Source organism: Pristis pectinata, chromosome 14 (genome assembly GCF_009764475.1).
Source record: "Pristis pectinata isolate sPriPec2 chromosome 14, sPriPec2.1.pri, whole genome shotgun sequence".
In the NCBI taxonomy this organism is placed as follows: domain Eukaryota; kingdom Metazoa; phylum Chordata; class Chondrichthyes; order Rhinopristiformes; family Pristidae; genus Pristis; species Pristis pectinata.
The window spans coordinates 9,412,743-9,435,463 of NC_067418.1; the positions used below are offsets into that span (position 1 = coordinate 9,412,743).

The 22,721-nt window shown below is 41.2% G+C and overlaps 1 protein-coding gene across 3 annotated transcripts in view; it reads right to left on the minus strand.

Moving 5' to 3' along the window:
• Positions 1-1,780: 1,780 nt before the first annotated feature.
• Positions 1,781-22,721, minus strand: part of zgc:101566 (Transmembrane protein 263-B-like) — a 180,032-nt gene continuing 159,091 nt past the window's right edge. For all 3 annotated transcript variants that reach the window (XM_052029340.1, XM_052029338.1, XM_052029339.1), the window contains one exon: positions 1,781-3,493. In XM_052029340.1, coding sequence (XP_051885300.1) covers positions 3,207-3,493 — 287 coding nt within the window. In that variant the 3' untranslated portion in view covers positions 1,781-3,206. The remainder of the gene's footprint in view (positions 3,494-22,721) is intronic.

The window sequence follows — 22,721 nt, forward strand, 5'->3', positions numbered from 1 at the left end:
TCCAGGCATTTTGTCAGAACTCCGGTGGAGTTAGCTTTCTGTACTCCTTCCTTACCAATCATATCTTTCAAAAGGATTGTTTCTTTTCGAACCAGGATGATAGGTCTAGTTTCCTCTGGAACATGGACCAGAGTTTTGTCTTTGTCCTCATCTACAGCTTCCAGGGTTGAGACACACTGTGATGATTACAATGTGCTCATTTTGCATTTTATTGACCCAGTAGGTCATGAGACAGTGTTCCTACAGGGGAAGTTGCCAAGATATCAAACTTATTTTTAGGGCAAATACTCCCCACTTTCCCCATTTAAAAGACTGCATTTTCTTCCAGTTTTCCCTTACAGAAGGCTATGTACCCCACTGCCTTGTACTTTGAGTTGGGACATCCCCTACCTGCTCAATCCCACTTGTCAAATGATTGATAGCCAGATCCCTTCACTGCACCAGTGTTATCAGACAGCTTATCCAATGTTGAGTATAAAATAATCCACGACCTCCAAATAAAATCTGGAAGAATGAAGCCATTAAGATTAACCCTGCCTCAGTTTTTGTACTTTTTGATTTGATTCTGCATCCTTCTCTAGTGTGCAGTTTCACCTTCGGAGTTTACTGTACTAATGCTCTTCTGTCAGAACACCCATTCTAAATGCTCCATTAACTTTGGGTCATTCAGTTCTGTTGCCTGTAAGCAAGCCTTTGATGTAGCAATGAAATATGTGGTGTCCTGGTCCCCAATGCCTCAATTTAGAATACTCTCATATGTTTAAATCTTTTCATGTCCTTCATCCTCCCTTTCCCGAATCTCCTCCAGTGTCAAATTTATTCCTCAAACCCTGATCCCTTGCTTCCTTCCAAACCATCATAAGCAGCCTTCAGCCTTGAAAAATCAATGCTGGGTCATCATATAGCTTGGTAACTTCAAGAGGAAAAGGCGTGCCCACCTTCTTGCTGTAGATGAGGTTCTGTATGAATGGATAGCATGCTAAGTCACTTATACAAACATCAAGAATCCACCACACAATGCAGGATTAGAGTCATGTACTTGCCTCATCAGGTAGGGATAGCAAGGTCTTGTTCCCTAAAGAATGTCAGTGGACAGTCATGCATTTTTCAGAAAAAGTGGTAACTTTTGTACTTTCTGACTCAAGCCCATAAATAACTATATTTACTGAATTCAATGTAACGTGATCCTGGGATTTGAACTGTGACTTCTAGTTAGTTGTTCAGCATCAGTAACTACAGCAATATTATTCCTGGTCTGTACAAGGTGTCTCATTCCACTATCTGCACACATGATTGGTTTTAAGCTGTCATCTGAAAATTAATTTTCTAGCTTGCACATCCCTTTTCAATGAACCCATTGTTTGGCAGGAAGAACGTCAGCTTCTTCAAGTACAATTGCTGCTGAGGGCACTGCACCCATTATAGATGCTGGTCAGATCCATTCCTTGAAGCTGGTTTGTATCACGTCCACTTCATAGGATACTTATTGATGAAGATGGTCAACTGGCCCATCTTTATTAATTTTTTTTAAACTGGTGTCCACTTGTTCAATCCTAGCATTTTCATTTACTGCAATATTCCATTTCTAACAACTCCATTCTCTTAACCATCCTAATTGTGTAATTAATTCATCCATTTTTATTAATGTTTTTAATGTTTTAGTCAAATGATATGATCCACATCCCAGATTTAACGGTAATGATTTTTCTAGCAAATCAATAGATGCAACTATGACTTTCCCAGTATTTGCAAATGTTAGGTAAGATCTTTATTGGTCACATGTACATTGAAACACACAGTGAAATGCATCTTTTTGCTTAGTGATCTGGGGGCAGCCTGCAAGTGTCGCCACGCTTCCAGCGCCAACATAGCATGCCCACAACTTCCTAACGTGTACGTCTTGGAATGTGGGAGGAAACCCACGCAGACATGGGAGAGAACGTACAAACTCCTTACAGACAGTGGCTGGATTTGAACCCGGGTCGCTGGCGCTGTAAAGTGTTACGCTAACCGCTACACTACTGTGCCTGCCCTAATATTTCAGAAAATATTACAATTATGTAAAGCTGAACATTTTCAATCATGTTGTTTTGAGATTTTTAAACTTTATTTCCATTAAAATACAGACTTACAGTCTAATTCATAGCTTTAAGGTGTCATATTTGCAAAAATAGTTCTATTATAGACAAAAACTAAATGTTTTGCATTTTGGTCAACAGAAATCAATTGTCTGTTTCAGTCTTAATACATAAACTTGTTACAGAAATATCAGGTGCACAGAAAGATGATGGAAAGATAAACATGGAGCAAAACAGAGAAGAAACAGTGCAAACAGCAACGTTCAGTGGTAACGACTGCCTGCTACCAATGCCACTTATAGCAGGTAACAATAATCAAAAGTGAGAAGTCAGGCTACTCATGGTAAAGAGTAATCTAAGCGAAAGCACTGCAATGTTGCAGTGGTACATCGCTTCTGATTCTGACCTGGCGAGCCATGTGAAAGAGGAGCACAATCAAGCAAAGAAAAAAGACTTGCTGCATTTTTAAAAAATAATTTAAGACTGCATGCTTACTGTTCCCAACACAACAAAGTTTTCTGCCACCAACATGTTTGAAGCAATACATACTCCATGGTGTTCTACTCCAAATATTTAAAAAGCAAAACCTGAAACAGAAAATTAGCCCCTTTATAATTAACAGGAACAAAACAAGCATACAAAATACTACATTAACCAATAAATATATACATGTGGGGAGGAGTTCTTTTTGATGTTGATAATGTGTTCTTTTGCCCCTCCAACCACTCAAATAAAACATTCCTGTACATCTTAGCTGTGGGTGTCACATGTCCTTTATAGATCTAGTGCTTTGACCATCCTTATGCTGCCAATGCTTACGCCAGCAGAAGCCCAGAAGCATAATGTTATACCTTGTTAGTGGACAGTGTAGAAAGGGATCAACTGCTCTGTTTGTCATTGACAGCACACATTGACATTGTCATTGAAGAGATATGGCATGAGCATAGGAGAGACTGGGGTGGGAGAGAAGTGTGGAGGCTGCAAAGTTTTGTAAAAGCGCGTATCTCACTGGTTGCCCATTAAAACAAAACATATACCATGGCAGTGTATCCAAACATGTCCAGGTATACTTAAATCATGATGAATTTTTTTTAAAATAAGGAAAACATACCCTACAAACTGCTTCACTTAGTCAGATTTGTCCTTTTTTTTGGATGTAAAGGGAACTTTGCTGGCCACAGCTGAGCCTACAGCACCGACACCAACAGACACTGCTGACACACTTCCCTTCACCAAGCCGACACCAGCTGCTGGCACTGTGGTCACAGCTGTTTTGGTCAGCTCTAGACTTTTGCTTCCAACCCAAGCGACACCTCCGAGTGTGGCACCCACCGCTCCTTTTGTCATGCTGTAAAGACCTCCGGTCATTCTCCAGATCATTCCTGGCTCTTGAACGGCAAGCTCCTTTTTAGGTTCTGTGGGAATAATTTAAAAAAGTTTCCCATAAATAAGACCAGGCAGATTTGAAATAACAGTCTTAATACATTCATTTCAAGACTGAGGTCTGCAGTGGAAACAGAAAATAAAGAATGACAGAGCACTGAGATATACTTAAGCTTCTTATCATTCAACTGCACAAGTCATAACTGCTACCAGCCTTGTCTTTCCACTGGTACTTTTCCAGTTCTAATAATCCAGTACTATGCATGATTACATTGAGTGAAGAGTACATTCTCTTTCACATAGGTATTACACCCAATGCTAGGTACAAGTATATGCACATCAAAATGGATGACATGCATGCAACTTTAGTTCACAGTCATAGTTATTTCACTCAGCAGAAGATGGGACTTGGAGTGAGAGGCTAAAGTTTCAAGCAGGTAAGTCTCGGGACTTTTGATTTCACTCAGCAAGACCCTACAATTGGCAAATTGTTAGTTAACAGCTGATTAGCTAATTGACATAGCCAATAAAAAGAAGTTAGGGTTAAACAGAGTGGCCATTTTGGAGTGGGAGGCTCTGGCTCCTGCTCTCAAGTTTGGAGAGTGAAAGCAGCTCTTTAGGGGGAAAAAAAGGCTTCAGAGAGAAGGTACAGGCAAGAACAGGTAAGGTTTATATTTTGTTATCATTGATTTAGCTTTGGCTCAATAAGCTTCTATGAGCAGAGACTAAGGTGAGGTTCAGATAAGGTCTTTTTATTCTCTCTTATTCCACAGAGTAGTGAAATGGCAGTCAGGGCAGTGGTGTGCTCCTCTTGTAGGATGTGGGAAGTCAGGGAGACCTCCAGTGTCCCTGAGGACTACACCTATGAGAAGTGCATCTGGCTGCAGCTCCTTACTGCATGAGGGAACTGGAGCTCGATGGACTCTGGATCATTTGGGAAACTGAGGACATTGACAGGAGTTACAGGGAGGTAGTCACACCCAAGTTGCAGGATGCAGGTAGCTGGGTGACTGTCAGGAGAGGGAAAGGGGATAGGCAGTCAGTGTAGGGTACCCTGTGGCTGTTCCCCTCAATAACAAGCATATCATTTTGGATACTGTTAGGGGGTATGACCTACCAGGGGAAAGCCACAGTGGCCAGGTCTCTGGCACTGAGTCTGGCTCAGAAGTGGAGGGGGTGGGGGGTGGGAAGGGGAGGGGAGAGGAGAGGAGTGCAGTACTGATAGGGGATTCACTGGTTAGGGGAAACAGATAGGAGGTTCTGTGGACAAGAAAGAGACTCCTGCATGGTATGTTGGCTCCCAGGTGCCAGGGTCAGAGACGTCTTGGATCGAGTCCACAGCATTCTTAAAGGGAGGGTGTGTAGAAAAATAGGTAGGTGATTTTAACTTTCCACATATTGACTGGGACTCCCATACTGTAAAGGGATTGGATGGGATAGTTTGTCAAATGTATTCAGGAGAGTTTCCTTAATCAATATGTAGAGGTCCCAACTAGTGAGAGCATGATACTGGATGTCCTCTTGAGGAACGAGAGAGGGCAGGTGACAGAAGTGTGTAGAGGAACACTTTGGATCTAGTGATCATTATTCCATTAGTTTCAAGATAACTATGGAGAAGGATAGGACTGGTCCTCGGGTTGAGATTCTAAATTGCAGTAAGGCCAATTTTGATGGCATCAGAAGGGATCTGGCAGGCGTGGATAGGGATAGGCTGTTTTCTGGCAAAGAGGTACTTAGTAAGTGGGAGGCTTTCAAAAGTGAAATTTTTTTTTTAAAATTACTTTTATTTACAGTGTGGAAACAGGCCCTTCCGGCCCAACGAGCCCTTGCCACCCATTTTTTTAAACCCAAATTAACCTATCCGTACGTCTTTGGAATGTGGGAGGAAACCGGAGCTCCTGGAGGAAACCCACACAGACATGGGAGAACGTACAAACTCCTTACAGACAGCGACGGGAATCGAACCCCGATCGCTGGCGCTGTAATAGTGTCGCGCTAACCGCTACACTACCATGCCAAGTACAAAATCTGTATGTTCCTGTTAGAATAAAAGACAAGGCTAGCAGGTTAAGGGAACCTTGGTTATCAAGGGATATTGAGGCCCTAGTATAGAAAAAGGTGGCATATACAAGGTACAGGCAGTTAGGATCAAATGATGTGCTTGAGGAGTTTAAGAAATGCAAGAGAACATGAGAGAAATCAGGAGGGCAAAAAGAGGACATGAGGTTGTTCTGGCAGACAGGGTGAAAGAGAATCCTAAGGATTTCTATCGCTGTATTAAGAGCAAAAGGGTAGCAAAGGACTCCTGAAGATCAGCGTGGTCATCTATGCATGGAGCTGAGAGAGATGGGGGAGATCTTAAATGAATTTTTTTCCATCTGTATTTACTCTGGAGATGGACACCACGACTATAGAATTGAGGCAAAAGAGTGGTGAGGTCATGAACCGTATCTGGAAGTGGAGATGTTGGCTGTCTTGAGGTGAATTAAAGTGGGTAAATCCCCAGGGCCTGACAAGGTGTCCCCTCAGACCTTGTGGGAGGCTAGTGCAGATATTACAGGGGCCCTGGCAGAGATATTTAAAATGTCCTTAGCCACAGGTGAGGTGCCAGAGGACTGGTGGATAGCTAATGTTGATCATTGTTCAAGAAAGACTCTAAGAATAAGCTGGGAAATTATAGGCCGGTGAGCCTGATGTGAGTTGTGGGTAAATTATTGGAAGGCATTCTACGGGACAGGATATACAAGTATTTGGATAGACAGGGCCACTAGAGATAATCAACATGGCTTTGTGTGTGGAAGGTCGTGTATAACCAATCTTGTAGTCTTTCGAAGAGGTTACCAAGAAGGTCGATGAGGGAAAGGCAGTGGATGTTCTCTACATGGGCTTTAGCAAGGCCTTTGACGAAGTCCCACATGGGAGGCTGGTCCAGAAGGTTAAGTTGCTTGGCATTCAGGATGAAGTAGTCAATTAGACTCAACGTTGTTAGAGGGAGAAGCCTGAGAGTGTGACTAGTGTGCTGCAGGGATCGGTGCTGGGTTCATTGTTATCATCTATATTAATGATTTAGATGATAATGTGGTAAACCAGATCAGCAAGTTTGCAGATGACACCAAGATTGGGGGCTTAGCAGACAGCGAGGAAGGCTATCAAAGCTTGCAGTGTGATCTGGACCAGTTGGGAAAATGGGCTGAAAAATGGCAGATAGAATTTAATGCAGACAAGTGTGAGGTGTTGCACTTTGAGGGGACAAACCAGGGTAGGGCTTGCACAGTGAATGGTAGGGCTCTGAGGTGTGCGGTAGAACAGAAGGACCTGGGAATACAGATCCATAGTTCCTTGAGTGTCATCACAGGTAGATAGGGTCACAAAGAGAGCTTTTGGCAATTTGGCCTTCATAAATCAGGGCACTGAGTGCAGGTGTTGAGATGTTATGTTGAAGTTGTACAAGATGTTGATGAGGCCGAATTTACAGTATCATGTGCAGTTTTGGTCACCTATCTACAGGAAAGATATCAATAAGCTTGAAAGAGTGCAGAGAAAATTTACACGGATGTTGCTGGGACTTGTGGGACCTGAGTTATAGGGAAAGGTTGAATTGGTTGGGACTTTATTCCCTAGAGTGCAGGAGAATGAGGGGAGATCTTGGAGGTATATGAAATTGAGGGCTATCGATAGGGTGAATGCATGCAGTCTATTTCCCCTAAGGTTTGGTGAGACTAGAACTAGAGGACATGGGTTTAGGGTGAAAGGTGAAATGTACAAGGGGAATCTGAGGGGGAACTACTTCATTCAGAGGGTGGTGCGAGTGTGGAATGAGCTGCCAGTAGATGTGGGTTCAATTCAAACATTTAAGAGAAGTTTGGACAGGTACATGGATGGGAGGGGTTTGGAGGGATATGGTCTAGGTGCAGGTAGATGGGACCAGGCAAAATATTAGATCAGCATGGACTTAGATGGGTCTAAGGGCCTGTTTCTGTGCTGTAGTGCTCTATGACTGAATTCAAAGGTTAATTAATGCAAAACAAATTTAAGGTGGCAAATTACTATTGATGGCTTTTCTCTTTCCATGAGAAAATGACTTTTCTGACTCATGGTTAGTTCTTTTGCACCAGAATTTATTAAAGACTACTCAGTCTTGTGAAGTATCAAATAAAGCTGAATCATCTTCTATATCAAAATGAAGTGAGATTGCATATTGTCTTTGATTTGTTATATTATACTTGTGAATCCAATGCTATCAAAGGATTTCTTTTGCTTTGGAATCGCATACTGAAGTTTTCTTTAGGTCTTTTATTACTCCAGAGAAATAATAACTAGAACAATTTATTTTTTAGTGTTTGAGTGGAGGTCAGAAACTTAACATTTGAGAGTCAGATTTTGGAATTTGCACCAATGAACGAAGTTCCCATTTGGACCTTAAAATGCCACTAGGATAAGATAATATCGGCAACAGAATAAACTTAAAAGGCTGTTGGAGAGATGGAGAATAAGACATGCTAATACAGCAGGGTTTCTGATTTTCCTTCCCTGTTGGAAGGGACCAGCCATCTCCACCAATGGTGTCATGTGATAATGACAATTTTAGGCAAAATAATAAATGCTAAATCACAAACTATCAATCCACAGTATACACTGAAGTACTATCTAAGTTATTCATTAACACATTGAGATGCATGTGGAACCAACAATTTACTTTTGTATAATGATTTACTGTAACAAAATGCCCCAAATTGTTTCACAGGAATACAGGTGTTACAAAACAAAATTTGATGATGTGATTTGAACACACACAATGAGAATTTTACCAGAAGCACATCATCTGGTACTTCACATCTCTGATGCCTTTTTTTCTCCATTATAGAGCAAGCCAAAAGCTCTTCCATTTGTGTGCATTTTCCCCACAACTATATGCCCTTTCCCCCTCAACAAATGCAATGCTCTTTGCCCTTTGTAGCCATTGTGTCAAAGCATTTCGTACTCCAACAACATGCTGAGTGAAGTCAATTTTCTGAAATTCATTTGCTCTTGGTGATACTTTTAGATTGATAGCCTTCATCAGTTACTTGCCACTTATGGGATATGGTCTCACCTTGTTTACCCAACTAAAACCCTTGGTAATTTTATAAATCTGCTTAAATCACCTCTTTTGTATCTCTGCTCCAGTTGAGCCAGGACCTCATTAAAAGCTATGGTTTCCCATTCCTGGCTTTATCCTAATGAATTCATAATTCTGTTCTTTATAAAGATCTTTGGGTTGTTGCAAACTAAACTGTACATTAACCATTCACTTGCACACATTTTATTGCACATTAAGGTGAACACAGCCCTGGCCCCAGAGTTTTATTACCAGTGGCATACCATCTATGCCAGTCTACAAAGTACTTCCCAAATCTGGTACCTGGAACATTCGAAGGAACAAGTATTCCCATGCACCCAAGTTTGCTTGCAAATCGCACAGCATCCTGACTGAGAAATATGGTACCATTCTTTCAGTAAAATCTTGGGACTCCATCACACAGACTGCAGAAGATCAAGGGGAAAGCTCATGCCACCTTCAAGTGCAATAAGTGATGAATATTATCAGCAAGGTCCACATTCCTGGCTCTACCGTCATCTCTAGAGCATCTGGACAGTAAAGACACCTACATTAGACTATTTATTGACTACAGCTCTGCATCAATACTATAATTCTAAGCAAACTTGTCTCCAAACTCCTAGATTTGGGAATAACACCTCCCTTTGCAATTGGATCCTTGACTTCCTGACCAACAGACTGCAATCAATAAGGATAAGCAGCAACACCTCTGCCATGATTATCCTCAGCACTGGTGCCCCCCCAAGGCTGGATCCTAAGCTCCCTACTGTACACTCACGACTGTGTGGCCAGATTCTGCTCTAACTCCATCTACAAGCTTGCAGATGACACCACTGTAGTGGGCCACATCTCAGATAACGATGAGTCAGATACAGGAAGGAGATAGCCTAGTGACATGGTGTCATGACAACCTTTCCCTCAATGTCAGCAAAACAAAGGAGCTGGTCATTGACTTCAGGAAGGGGGGTGGTGCCATGCTCCTGTTTACATTAATGGTACTGAGGTCGAGATGGTTGAGAACTTCAAGTTCTTAAGAGTGAAACTTGCCAATAGCCTGTCCTGGTCCAACCACGTGGAAGCTATGGCCAAGAAAACACACTAGTGCCTCTACTTCCTCAGGAGGCTAAAGAAATTTGGCATGTTTCCTTTGACCCTCAACGATATTTATAGATGCACCACAGAAAGCATCCTATCTGGATGCATCACGGCTTGATATGGCATCTGCGCAAGACTGTGAGAAACTGCAGAGAGTTGTAGACACAGCTCAGCACATCACGGAAACTGGCCTCCCTTCATGGACTCTTGTCTGCACTTCCTCCTGCCTCAGTAAAGCAGCCAACATAATCAAAGACCCCACCCACCCCAGACATTGTCAAAGATGCAAAAGTCTGAAAGCACATACTGCCAGGCTCAAGGACAGACTCTTGACCTCACAATCTACCTCATTATGGCCTTGCACCTTATTGTCTGCCTGCACTGCACTTTCTCTGTAACACTTTATTCTGCATTCTGTTTCTGTTTTCTCTTGTACTACCTCTGTGCACTGTTGTAATGAATTGATCTGTATGGATGGCATGCAGAACAAAGTTTTTCACTGTACCTTGGTACATGTGACAATAATAAATTTACCTCCCATGGACGAAAAAAAATTGAGCAATGCCTATTCATTTAACTTTTAGTTTTCTTGTCATAATAAATGTCTCAATCTGTACTTTACACTTCATTTGAAGGCCAGCTCAACTGTATAGTTCAAACAGAAATTTAAATTTAGAATCAGTTCTTCAGCAAATGCTTTTGTCTCAAGTAATTTAAAAACTCAAAAATGAGTCTCACACATTTGACAGAAGTTTCAAGAGTGCGTGTTTTTTTTTACCCATAATCAATGCAAATACTTGGTAGTACAGATGCTAACACTGTCAGAATCTTGTATATTTCAGTGTGATCACTTTTTATTCTCCTATACACCAATGAGCACAGGCCCAAGTTGCTCAACTTTTCTTCATGCGTCAACTCCTTCAGGCCAGAAATCAATCTGGTAAACTTTCTCTGCACTGCCTTCAAATCAAGTGTATCTTTGTTTAGTTATGGAGATCAGAACTGTATGCAGTACTCAAGGCAATCATGCCAGCACCCAGCAAAGCTCCATCACAACTTCACTAAGACAGAGGCCAACATTCCATTAGATTTTCTAATTACCTGCTCTATCTGCACACTGACCTTTAGTGTTTCATGTACTGAGACTTCCAAATCCCTCTGTGCTGAAAACTTTGTTGCCTCACTCCATTTAAATAATAATTTGCTTTTACATTCTTCCTTCCAAGGTGGATAACTATGCATTTTCCCACATTATACTCCATCTGCCAACTTCCTGAATGCTCACACAACCTATCTCTGGCTCTCTGCAGGCTCTTTGTGTCCCCCTGACAACCTGCTAACCAACTTATTTTCTGTCAGCAGTAAAATTGACAGAGTACACCTGCCTCTCCATCTAAGTCATCCATATTGATTGTCGTGGCCCTATCACTGATCCCACATGGAACTGCACCAGCCACTCATTGTCAATCCAAAAATTACCCACTTATCCCAACTGCTTTTCTGTAAGTTAGCTGCTCCCCTGTCCATGCAAGTATATTACCTCCAAATCCCAAGTGCTCCTGTACTCCACCGTTCACTTGGCACCTTATTGACTGCCTTCTGGAAACTGTAAATATACTACATCTACTACTTCCTCTTTATCCACCATGTTACAACCTCAAAAGGTTTCTCTCACATTTATCAAAAACAATTTCCTTTTCATAAAACCACATTGACTCCAGATACCTCAAAGCACATTGTAGCCAATTAATGCACAGACAGGTTCCCCAAACCACAATAGATTATGGGGGTATTTGGGATATTGAGCGAGGGGATAAAATACTAGCTGTATATATATAAAAAAACACTGAACAGTTCTATGGATCCACATGAAAAGGCCTTGGTTCGACACTTCTTGAGAGCAAAGCACCTCCTCAGGATGGAACAGAAGGGAGGAAGATTCCCTCTGCAAATCAGTGGTGGATTCAGGGAAATGAGAAGTGTCATTGTGGCAACTTACAAATCAAATTTAGTAACAGAATTCCCGCAGCTGTTGCAGGAAATGATGGAAGGTCCATGCAATTTATAAAAAAAATTCACACAGCACTTTTAATGAACTCAGGATGTTCCAAAGCACTTCATAAATGAAGTATTTTTGATGTAAAATTACTGTTATTTTGTGGGAAATGCAGTAATTTGCACATATCAAGCTCAACAAATACCATGATTTAAAAAAAACAGCTAATTTGTCTGGGGTGTTGAATATTGGTCAGGGCATTAAGGTAACTCCACTATTCTTTAAAAACATTAACATGGGCTCTTTCATGATCACTTGAGAGAGCAGAAAGACCTTTGTTGAACAGATCATCTGAAATATGTCATCCATAACAGGAATTACTCAGTCTTGCAAGAGTTTTTTTTATTTCTTCATTTTGGGATGTTAGCATTGATGGTATGACCAGCATTTATCGACAGAGACAACAACATTGCTGTCACATATAAGGCAGAGATGGAAAATTTCCTCCCGGCAGAACATTGGTGAACCAGATGGGTTTTTATGGAAATCCAGGCATTTCATAATTACCATTATTAAGACTAACTGTTTTTAATGTTTCAAAATCAGGTTTATTATCATCAATGTGTTGTGAAATTTGTTGTTTTGCAGCAGCAGTACAGTGCAGAGAAAGAGAGTTGATGGATAAGAAGCTGTTCCTAAATCATTGAGTGTGGGCCTTCAGGCTCCTGTACCTCCTCCCTGATGGTAGTAACGAGAGAAAGGCATGTCCTGGATGGTGAGGGTCCTTAATGATGGATACTACCCTCTTGAGGCACTGCCTCTTGAAGATGTCCTCGATGGTGGGGAGGGTTGTGTCCGTGATGGAGCTGGCTGAGTTTACAACTCTCTGCAGCCTCTTGCGATCCTGTGCATTGGAGCCTCCATACAGACTGTGATGCAACCAGTCAGAATGCTCTCCACTGTACATCTATAGAAATTTGCAAGTCTTGGTGACATACCAAATCTCCTCAAACTCCTAATGAAATAGAGCTGCTGGTGTACCTTCTTTGTGATTGCATCAATGTGTTGGGTCCAGGATAGATCCTTTGAGAAGTTGACACCCAGGAACTTGAAGCTGCTCACCCCTTCCACCACTGACTCTTCAATGAGGACTGGTGTGTGTTCTCCCAACTTGCCCTTCCTTAAGTCCACAATCAATTTCTTGGTCTTGCTGTCATTGTGTGGTTGTTGTTGCAACACGACTCAACCAGCTGACCTATCTCACTCCTGTACGCCTCCTTGTCAACATCTGAGATTCTACTAATAACAGTCATGTCATCGGCAAATTTATAGGTGGCGTTTGAGCTGTGCTTAACCACACAGTCATGAGTGTAAAGAGAGTAGAGCAGTGGGCTAAGCACACATCCTCTGTGCGTCTGTGTTGTTAGCGAGGAGGAGATGTTGTTGCCAATCCGCACTGTGAATCATATTCCAGATTATTAACTTAATTGAAATTCCATTGCTGTAATGGTGAGATCTGGACTGGTAATGCAGGCCTCTGAATCTGATAATTTAACCTCTATGCCACTACCTTACACAGAGTGCCATTCTGATACTACTTTGTGCTCAAGTGTTTGGAGTAGGACTTGGACACAGTCTTCCCAATTCACAGATAAGATTGTTGGTCACTAAACCACACCTGATTTATGTTCAATAATCTTAAATTATAGATCAAGCAATATTCCTTATACCTGCAGCTGTATCGGGGAAGAGTTAATGGGAATGTGGAGAGAAGAAAATATGATTAATATAAATGTGCGCTTGATGGTCAGCATGCACTCAGTGGGCTGAAGGGCCTCTTTCCATGCCATATGGCTCTATGACATGTATCCCTCAGTGAATTTGGGCCAAGTTATTGGTTGGTTCAGTTTTACAGGTTGGCATGGGGAAGTAGCAAAAAAAATGAAGTTTGCTTCAGTGCATATCTATAGGTGCCAAAAATGAATCTTCCCTTGGTGGAGAGCTGATGGACAGATACTCAGACAGAAAAAATGTTGATCTATAGTGTTTCCTAAGGAGCTGCAAGCAAACAGCAGTTCTCTCCAGTCAGAGGAGTCTCCAAGGAGGAGAAAAAGAGCATCACCATTGAAAGCATCTCCTGTTATATGGGAGTATTTTTTTTTAAAAAAACATTTTGCACAAAATGTTTGAAGTATACTCTTTTAGCAATCACTCAGTAAACTATGGCATCTGAACATTGTAGATTATGGAAAATCCATGACGTGTGCACCATTGGCATTCATATAATTTCAGGGTTTGTTCCACACCTGCTTTTGATATTCATCTCTCCTACTGTGTCACTATTGCGTGGCTCAATGAGGCTATCAGTGATCAACGTCACAATGAGATAAATTAGATAAACCTGGCAACTGCACATGCACAATTAATGCTCAAATCAGCAAATGCTGTCAGAAATCCACTCTTCCACAGTCAATTCAGTCCTGATGCAGGTTATCCACCAGAAACATTGACTATCCCTTTGCCTCCACAATACTGTCTGACCTGCTGAGTGCCCCCAGCAGCTTGTTTTTATGCTCCCACAGTAAGTGTTGTTGCAGTATTTGCACGAACTGACGCTATAATAACCACACCAACATGGACTCATGCACACTATTCTTTTTTAAACAGTAAGTAATAATTATTGCTAAACATCTCTGCTCTATTTCAAGTAATTTTACAAATTTGGAGGCTCATTCCTTCAGAAACAACATTGAGGATTTTTTCATCTCAGGAGACAAACTATCCACTGATATTACTATAAACCCACAGCAGCCAAGTGAAGATTTTTAAATAGTTTAGATTATTCTGCCTCTTTTAATTCTGTCTTTTAATACAAGCTATATTTTCTAATTTTCACTTTTCTTTCTGTACTTTATTTAAATCTTATTTATATTTGCCTCTTTATTTTTCTGGTTTATATTTGCAGTGAAGTTTCCTCAGTCTGATTGGTTGAAGAGCCTCACTTTTTTTTTGTCCACAGATTCCACTGTTCCCCTGTAAAGGATGACGCACTGGAGTGGCATCCAGAGTAGAGCTGCTCTGCCTTCTAAAGCCTGCAGAAGTTTTGTGGATGGTTATTAGCAAGGTGAGAAGTGAATCTTGCTCACAAAATACACAGTAATGTACTGTAACGAAAATATTTTAAAATTCGTTCCTTATTCTTTCCTGATTCAGCAGCAAGAGGTATTTGCAAGCAAAGGAGGCACTGTACACGTGTTAAAGGTTATAGAAACTATTAGAGTTGTATGAAGAATTAAATACAGAAAGGAAGAAGAATACTTAAAATACAGAAGGAAGCAAAATAATACTGATCAACCAATCAATGAACTGATCCATATAATGCCAGAGGGAACCTCAGGTGTCCGACAGCCTTTCACACAGCCTTCTGTCTTGTGTCTTAGCACCGGTCGCGACCCAGCCTAAGGGAAGGTCCCAGTTTGCACAAAGAAGGTGCCCCCTTTTATACCCCTCAAAAACTTAACTTTTACCCCAGTACTTTTCCATTCCTTAGTGGTACCAGCCTGTACCTTCTTATCCCTCACGACCTTCAGCCTAAACACCTAAATTAGAAACAGAGACAGCAGGTCTGTAAAGGAAAAAAACATTCTTCACCAGTATCTAATCTCACAGATGTGCATCTGTAATCCTGTAAATTCTCAAAAAATTCCCACATTCTGAGCTGACACCATTTTGTGTTACACACTACTGCACATACTAAGGAGGAATCAGAAATTACTTTTGGCTAACTTAACTCTTTCTTTGCATGTACTTAGAAATCCTTGTGAGAAGCAAAGAACTGACAGGGCAAAGAACCAAGCCTGGCTTGCTTTGAGAATAATCGTTTACATGTGAACATACAAAAGGACCAGAAGCCCACTTGACCCCTCACGCCTGCTCTGCTATTTAATAAGATTATGGCAAATCTGACTGTAACCTCAAGACTGTATTCCCATCTATCCAGAGTTTCACCCCCTTATCAAGTATCTATCTATGCCTTTAAAATACTCAATGCCTCTGCTTCCACCATGCTTTGAGGAAGGGAGTTCCAAAGGCTCATGACTCTCAGAGAAATGTTTTGCATCAACTTTGTATTTAAGGCGCAACTCCTTATTTTTAATGTATTCTGTAGTTCTAGATTCCTCTCCATATCCACACTGTGAAGACCCCTCAGATCGTGTCGGTTTCCGTCAAAACCTCCTTCATTCTTCTAAGATCCAGCAGTTACAAACCTAGCCTGTCCAACTATTCATCAACCCACTTCTTCCAGATTGTTGGAAACAAAGGCCATTATGATTCAATTTCCCTTCAAGTAGAAAAATGCAGTTTTATATTTTGCAGTGAAGTGCAACAAACCAAACTAAAAAATGTATCTAACTTTATAATAAAATTAAAACTAAGAATTTTTCTGCACTGTTTTGACTTGAGACATGAGTCCAATAACAAACAGAAGTAAATATATGAGGAAAATTGATGTGATCTAAAGATTTTCCTTCAAATTTGATGATAACAAAAGCGCCAAGAAGACCATTGGCAAGAAATTGGATCCAGCAGGAAGCAGCCCAAATTACACAATTAAATCTTCAATTACCTTGCTCCGGAGGAATATAATGATTTGCACCCTGGAGATAAGGGAAATTATGCGATGCGATAAAGATCACCATAGCTCAATTCATCATATTCTGACAGCCACAAAAAATTCAGAATCTTTAAGTTATAATTTACACTTCTTCATTTTCTCACATGGAAAGAGGCCATTTGGCCCATCATATCTATGCCAGTTCTCAGAGCAATTCCATAAAGTGGAGTATCACTTTATCCATTGCCACTTAATTTCCCAGAAGCTATTCTCTCTCATGCCCGTCAACTCCCCCTGATTCTACTGCCCATCTACACTAGGGGCAATTTGTAACAGCCAATTAACCTACCAAACAACATGTCCTTCCGATCTGGGGAGAAACTCATGGAGCTGGGATTGAACCAAGATTTCTGGAATGATAAGGCAGCAGGACCAACTGAAGTAAGGAACTAAGAAAATAAAAGGGACACCTTGAGGACCTAAAGAATGAACAGAAATTAATTTACTTGCAAATTTACTATGAAGCATCTTAAAAGTTTAAGGAGTTTTTGACCACAAGGAATACATTTGTGATCTTAACCCTTAGTTTCATTCAGCATTACTAAGCTTGACAGGTGGATTGATTTTTCAATCAGCAATGAAAGAACTTGGCTTGCTGCTCATTATACTTGCACTTGCTCAGAATTCTTGTGTTCCTTTGTTCTGTAGCATATAGTGCCAAGAAATCCAAAGCAATGTAGTGCCCACCTACAGGGGGTTCTATGTGAACAGTGCAAGTAACTGAGTTCCACTATAACCAATTAGACTTAAGAATCCTTTCTGAGACGTGGTGTTTAAACAATTCAGTTCAAGTTAGAACATTTAATTCAAAGCCAAATCATGTATAGAAGGCTAAACAATGAGCAGAAAAAAATATACCAAATGATAGATTCAGACTCGGGGGGCGAAGCAATGTTTAAAGATTTAAAATCTCTAATGACATTTAAAAATCTGAAGAAATGCCAATCATCATTTTTAGATAAATGTTAAATATTGTGCAATTTTTTTGATTTGTGCTAGAAGCTCTTCATTTTCTGGCTTGTTTAGTGGGTAAAATGTTGCAGCTTCATGCCTTCCATGTACTTGAATGCTTTCTCTCATTGAGAAACTGCTATCAAAGCTCCTGGAGGACCACAACAACTCAGACAGCAACTCTAGATTTATGCCTTTAACTACCCAAGTATAGGCACTGGAAATTGGTGCCCTACATTTCTTATAAGGCTAATAACTTCACTGTTATTCTTACTACAAAAAGTGGGCCACTGTGGACATTATAACTACTGCTGAAAAAGAAAATCCTCTAAACCAGTAGCTTGGACTTTGTATTGCTATTGATCTTGATACATTCTTTTGTCACATAGGCAAGAAACAAACACATTTACTACTTTCATCATTTCTGTCAGTGGTTCCTTAACATTTTTATTGTGTGCCCTGCACACTAAAATACATAAGTTTTGATGATGCTACTGCTAAAATAATGTCTGTTTTTGGACATAAGTTGTTGAAAATGATTTTGCCAAAGCTACCTCTAGACCAATTTGTGTTTAGTTCTTCCATTACCACCCACTTTTAGCTTGCACCCACATACATTTGGCATTTAATCTCTAATGTCTTTCACTTTTTGGGACATATGTCAATGACTAAACAACATTTCTCTTCCTGGTTTTAGCTCAACAGACTCCAAGTATACATCATTAAACACCTGGCTTTTGTATTCACTAATCATCCTTGCCCAGCATCCAAAAGTTTAAATTTGGTCCTACTGCAGCAAATCACAGATTCAAAATTTGTGTTTAAATCACAAAACATACAGCTTTTTTACGATGAACTATCTGCTGGAGGAACTCTTAAGTCCTGATGCAGGGTTTCAACCCGAAACAACAATTCCTTCCCCCCCACTCAGATGCTGCTCGACCTGCTGAGTTCCTCCAACAGATTGTTTGTTGCTCCAGATTCCAGCATCTGCAGTCTCTTGTGCTCCATGTAGCTCTTTTATATTTCCCCTGAGAATAAGTCATTGAATCCAAAGGGGAAGATGTGATACTTTTAATATTATGCATCTAAATTGAATCTTTCAGATTTGCAAGACTGGTTCCCATAAGAAAATGCAAAGTAATCACTGGAACAAAGTAAAACATATTCTCCTTTTGCAGAACATTTTATACTAAGTTCACAAACGTCCTTGCTTGTTGAAAGCAGTCAGAAAATTTCTCAACTGTAAGCAACCTGCTGGCATTTCAATGCATCATTATGGATAAATTTGTTGGTATTAACTTCAAATCTACCATTCTTCTTGGCATTGGTTTCGGTGACCATAATCAAAACATGGGCATACAAGATTCATCTTCACCCACAGAAGGTTGATTCAATTGCTTTGAAGACATCAGTCACTCAGGGGCCAGTTATCTCTACAGTGTCCAACATCACCATCCATTAGTATTACTTTTGTTCTTGTCATTGCTGTTGACTGTACATCACCTATACATGTGACGATATGGAACTCCAGCACAACTGGGGGCAGTTAGAATCAAACAGAAACATTTCCATTCATGAGAGTTGGATTTGGGAATTCTTTTCTAAAATGGTAAAGGAAGATAAAGTAAAAGGGATGTTGAGGTTGCTTGGCCCTAACTGCCCCCAATTGTGCTGGAGCTCTATACAGTTGTGTGAACAAGTGATGTTCCTGCAATGAGGTACTAAACCTCCAAAACAGAAGTAGTAAGGATTGATAGAAATGCTAGACATTGTTGAGATATTTAACCTTAAGCAGGCGTGAGTATGTCAGCACAGGAGTTCATCAACAACAGCATTGTTAGCCCAATAATGTTTGGGTGCTTGATCAATAACCAACCTCCATCCTAAAAGCCTACAATGGGACAGCTGATTTTCTGAGAAATCTGTTTAAATGGAGTCTCATATCTTCCAAGAACTGAAAAGCCTATGCGAGTCCATAACAGGATCTGAATGATATTTAAGCTTGGACTGATATATGGCAAGTAGCAATTTCACCACGTAAATGCTGGACAAGTACCAAATTAGGAAAGAGAAAATACAGCCATTTTCCTTTGATTGCTAATGGTACTGTCATTGCTGAGATTCTTCAAACCTCTGCAGAAGGTTTATGCAGAAATTCATACCTCCTCACGATTATATTTTGTTCAAACCATTTTCATATTGCAAAAGCATAGTTGACACATTGATACTTTCAGATTCCCATTCCTATTTACAGAAATATCAACAAGTGTCTGAGAACAAATCTGGAATCAGCTGTGTTGTCCATCATTCAATACCTTGTCAACTACAATGGATCGACATCTCAACAGGGGATATGGAAATATGTTCTCAACAGCAGTCACTCAAGGGTACAAATGGGTACCCAATTCTATGCAAGTTCTATAAGAGCAAGAGTAATAACTTCAGGAAAGAATCAGAATCAGGTTTATTACCACAGACATATGTCATGAAATTTGTTGTTTTGCGGCAGCAGTACAGTGCAAAAACATAAAATTACTACAAATTACAAAATAAAAGTGCAAAAAGAAAGGAATAATGAGGTTCAAGCTGATAGGTTCATGGAATGTTCAGAAATCTGATGGCGGAAGGGAAGAAGCTGTTTCTAAATCGCTGAGTGTGGGTCTTTAGGCTCCTGTACCTCCTCCCCAATGGTAGTAATGAGAAGAGGCATGCCCCAGATGGTGAGGGTCCTTAGTGATGGATGCTGCCTTCTTGAGGCACCACTTCTTGAAGATGTCCTCAATGGTGGTTAGAGTTGAGCCCATGATAGCTGGTTGAATCTACAACTCTCTGCAGCCTCTTGCAATCCTGCGCATTGCAGCCTCCATACCAGGTGGTGATGCAACCAGCCAGAATGCTCTCTATAGAAATTTGTAAGAGTCTTTGGTGACATACCAAATCTCTTCAAATTCCAAATGAAGTAGAGCCGCTGGCATGCCGCCTTCGTGATTGCGTCAATGTGTTGGGCCCAGGATAGATCCTCCAAGATACTGACGGCCAGGAACTTGAAGCTGCTCACCCTTTCCATCGCTGACCCCTCAATGAGGACTGGTGTGTGTTCTCCTGACTTCCCCTTCCTGAAGTCCACAATCAATTCCTTGGTCTTGTTGATGCTGAGTGTGAGGTTGTTGTTGCGAGGATTCACCCTCTTGAAGGATGTTCTGACGTTGGCTTCCAAGACAGAGATCACAGGGTCGCCAGATGCTGTGGGGATTCACACAGGTGTAGTGTTATTCTCCCTTTCAAAACATGCATGAAAGGTGTTGAGCTCATCAGGGAGTGAAGCATCACTGCCATTTATGCTGTTTGGTTTTGCCTTATAGGAAGTAATGGCATGCAAACCCTGCCACAGCTGTCGTGCATCCGATTGTGTCTCTAACTTCACATGGAATTGCTTTTTTGCTCTCACAATGGCCTTCCATAGGTTTTACCTGGACTTCATGTAGGGTTCTGGATTGCCGGTCTTGAACGCCACAGATTTAGCCCTCAGCTTCAGTGTTGGGAAAACTCGGTATGTTCTCAAAGGCACACACTCATCCACACAGGTCATGATGAAGTCGGTGATGGCCGTGGCATATTCATTCAGATCCACAGATGAATCCCTGAATATGGTCCAGTCCACCAATTCAAAGCAGTCCTGTATGTGCTGCTGTCTCCCTTGACCAGACCTTTGCTGTCCTCACCACTGGTGCTGCAGTCCTCAGTCTCTGCCTGTACGTTGGGAGTAGAAGTACAGCCAGGTGATTGGACTTGCCAAAGTGCGGGCGCAGGATGGCACGGTAAGTGTTCTTGACAGTGGTGTAACAGTGATCGAGTGTGTTGGCTCCTCTGGTTCTGCAGGTGACATGATGGTAGCTGGTCAGAGACTTCTTCAAGCTGGCCTGGTTGAAGTCCCCCGCGATGATCGGGAAGGCACCAGGGCGCGCTGTCTCGTAACTGTTGATCATGGTGCTCAGCTCCTCCAGTGTCAGTCTGCGTTTGCTGGGGGTGGGGGGTGGAATGTGCACTGCTGGCAGGATGATGGCAGAGGAAAACTGGCAAAAATAGAAACTGAAATTTAAATGCAACAGAGGGACAAGATATTCAAACACCTCCCAATGCAAAATATGGAAGAATGATGACTATTTTATGCCCCTTGTTGTAAATTGCTCATTAGGATACTGAGGCACTCAGAAGATTAAATTTGCAACTAGCATAACAACTGCTGTTGGGCTGGAGAAGTGCAGGTCCAATGCTTTCCCTGTACAGAATTAGGCAACCTGTGTCACTTATATGCACCTCATGATTGCCCATCAAAGGCTGACATTGGCTGAAGCATGAAGGTCAACAACTTCCTAACACCTGCTAGAAATGGCAAGTCACACTGCGCAATGTGAAAAGGAAAAACTTCAAAGAAGACTGTTTAATTCTAAGTGATGCACAAATGGCATTCCTGTTGAGAATCCAACACACAAGAAAGTTGGATAGAACATACCACAAAAGTATTAGTCATCTGAGGGAGCAAGAAACTGAAGAAATGCAATGCAGAAATTGAGGGTAGACTAGTGGGAAAATAATAGTTAGAAAACTAATAGATGAAAATTCAAGAGTAAATGCTGCTGGCTAAGGCCATCACAGCTGCCTTGGCTGTCAGTCTATATTGCTTTTCACATCTCCACGTTTTTATTAGATTGTATTAACAACCCAGCAGTAAAATAATTCCCAAAGAACTATTAAGTAATATTTTCCTTGACATTTGTTCACTGAAATCCAAAGCATTTTCCCAGGCGCTCATTACAGCTACCCATTTGCAGGTTCAGCATGAATGCTCATTACATACCAAAATGATGCAAAGTGGGAGCATTCACACTTCCTTCTGTAATTCAATACTGTAAAGTGTCTTGTATTCAGGCTATTCTGGGCATGAACCAGACAGAAGCGAGACACTCCCTCAGAGGAGGAGAAATAAGAAGAAAAATGCACATTAATAACCCAGTATCATAACTGATTGTGTTCTCAGCAAATAGTTTCAGAGAAGCCAGGGTCTGAGAGTGTGATAAAGTAAGCAACTTGAAGAGGTGCCTGTAGGGGGTGGTATTCCCATGCCCCTGTTGTCCTCGTCCTTCCTGATGAAAGAGGCCACAGATTTGGGAGTTGCTATCGGAGTAGTCTAGATGAGTGGAGTGAAGCAAATTGATTGGCTTGTAATGATGGTGGGGATCTCAGGAGGAAATAGAGGTGGATTTTCTACTCAGCATTTCAGGCCGAACATGGCTGCAAATGCCTCATCCTTCCTTTAGCACTTGTCAATGAGGATGGGTATTTGGAGCATCCTGCTCCTGTTTGTTACCTGCCCACCGCCACTCAAAGAAATGTGGCAGAACTGCTGAGCTTGAATCTGCTCCATTGGATGTGACATTGTCT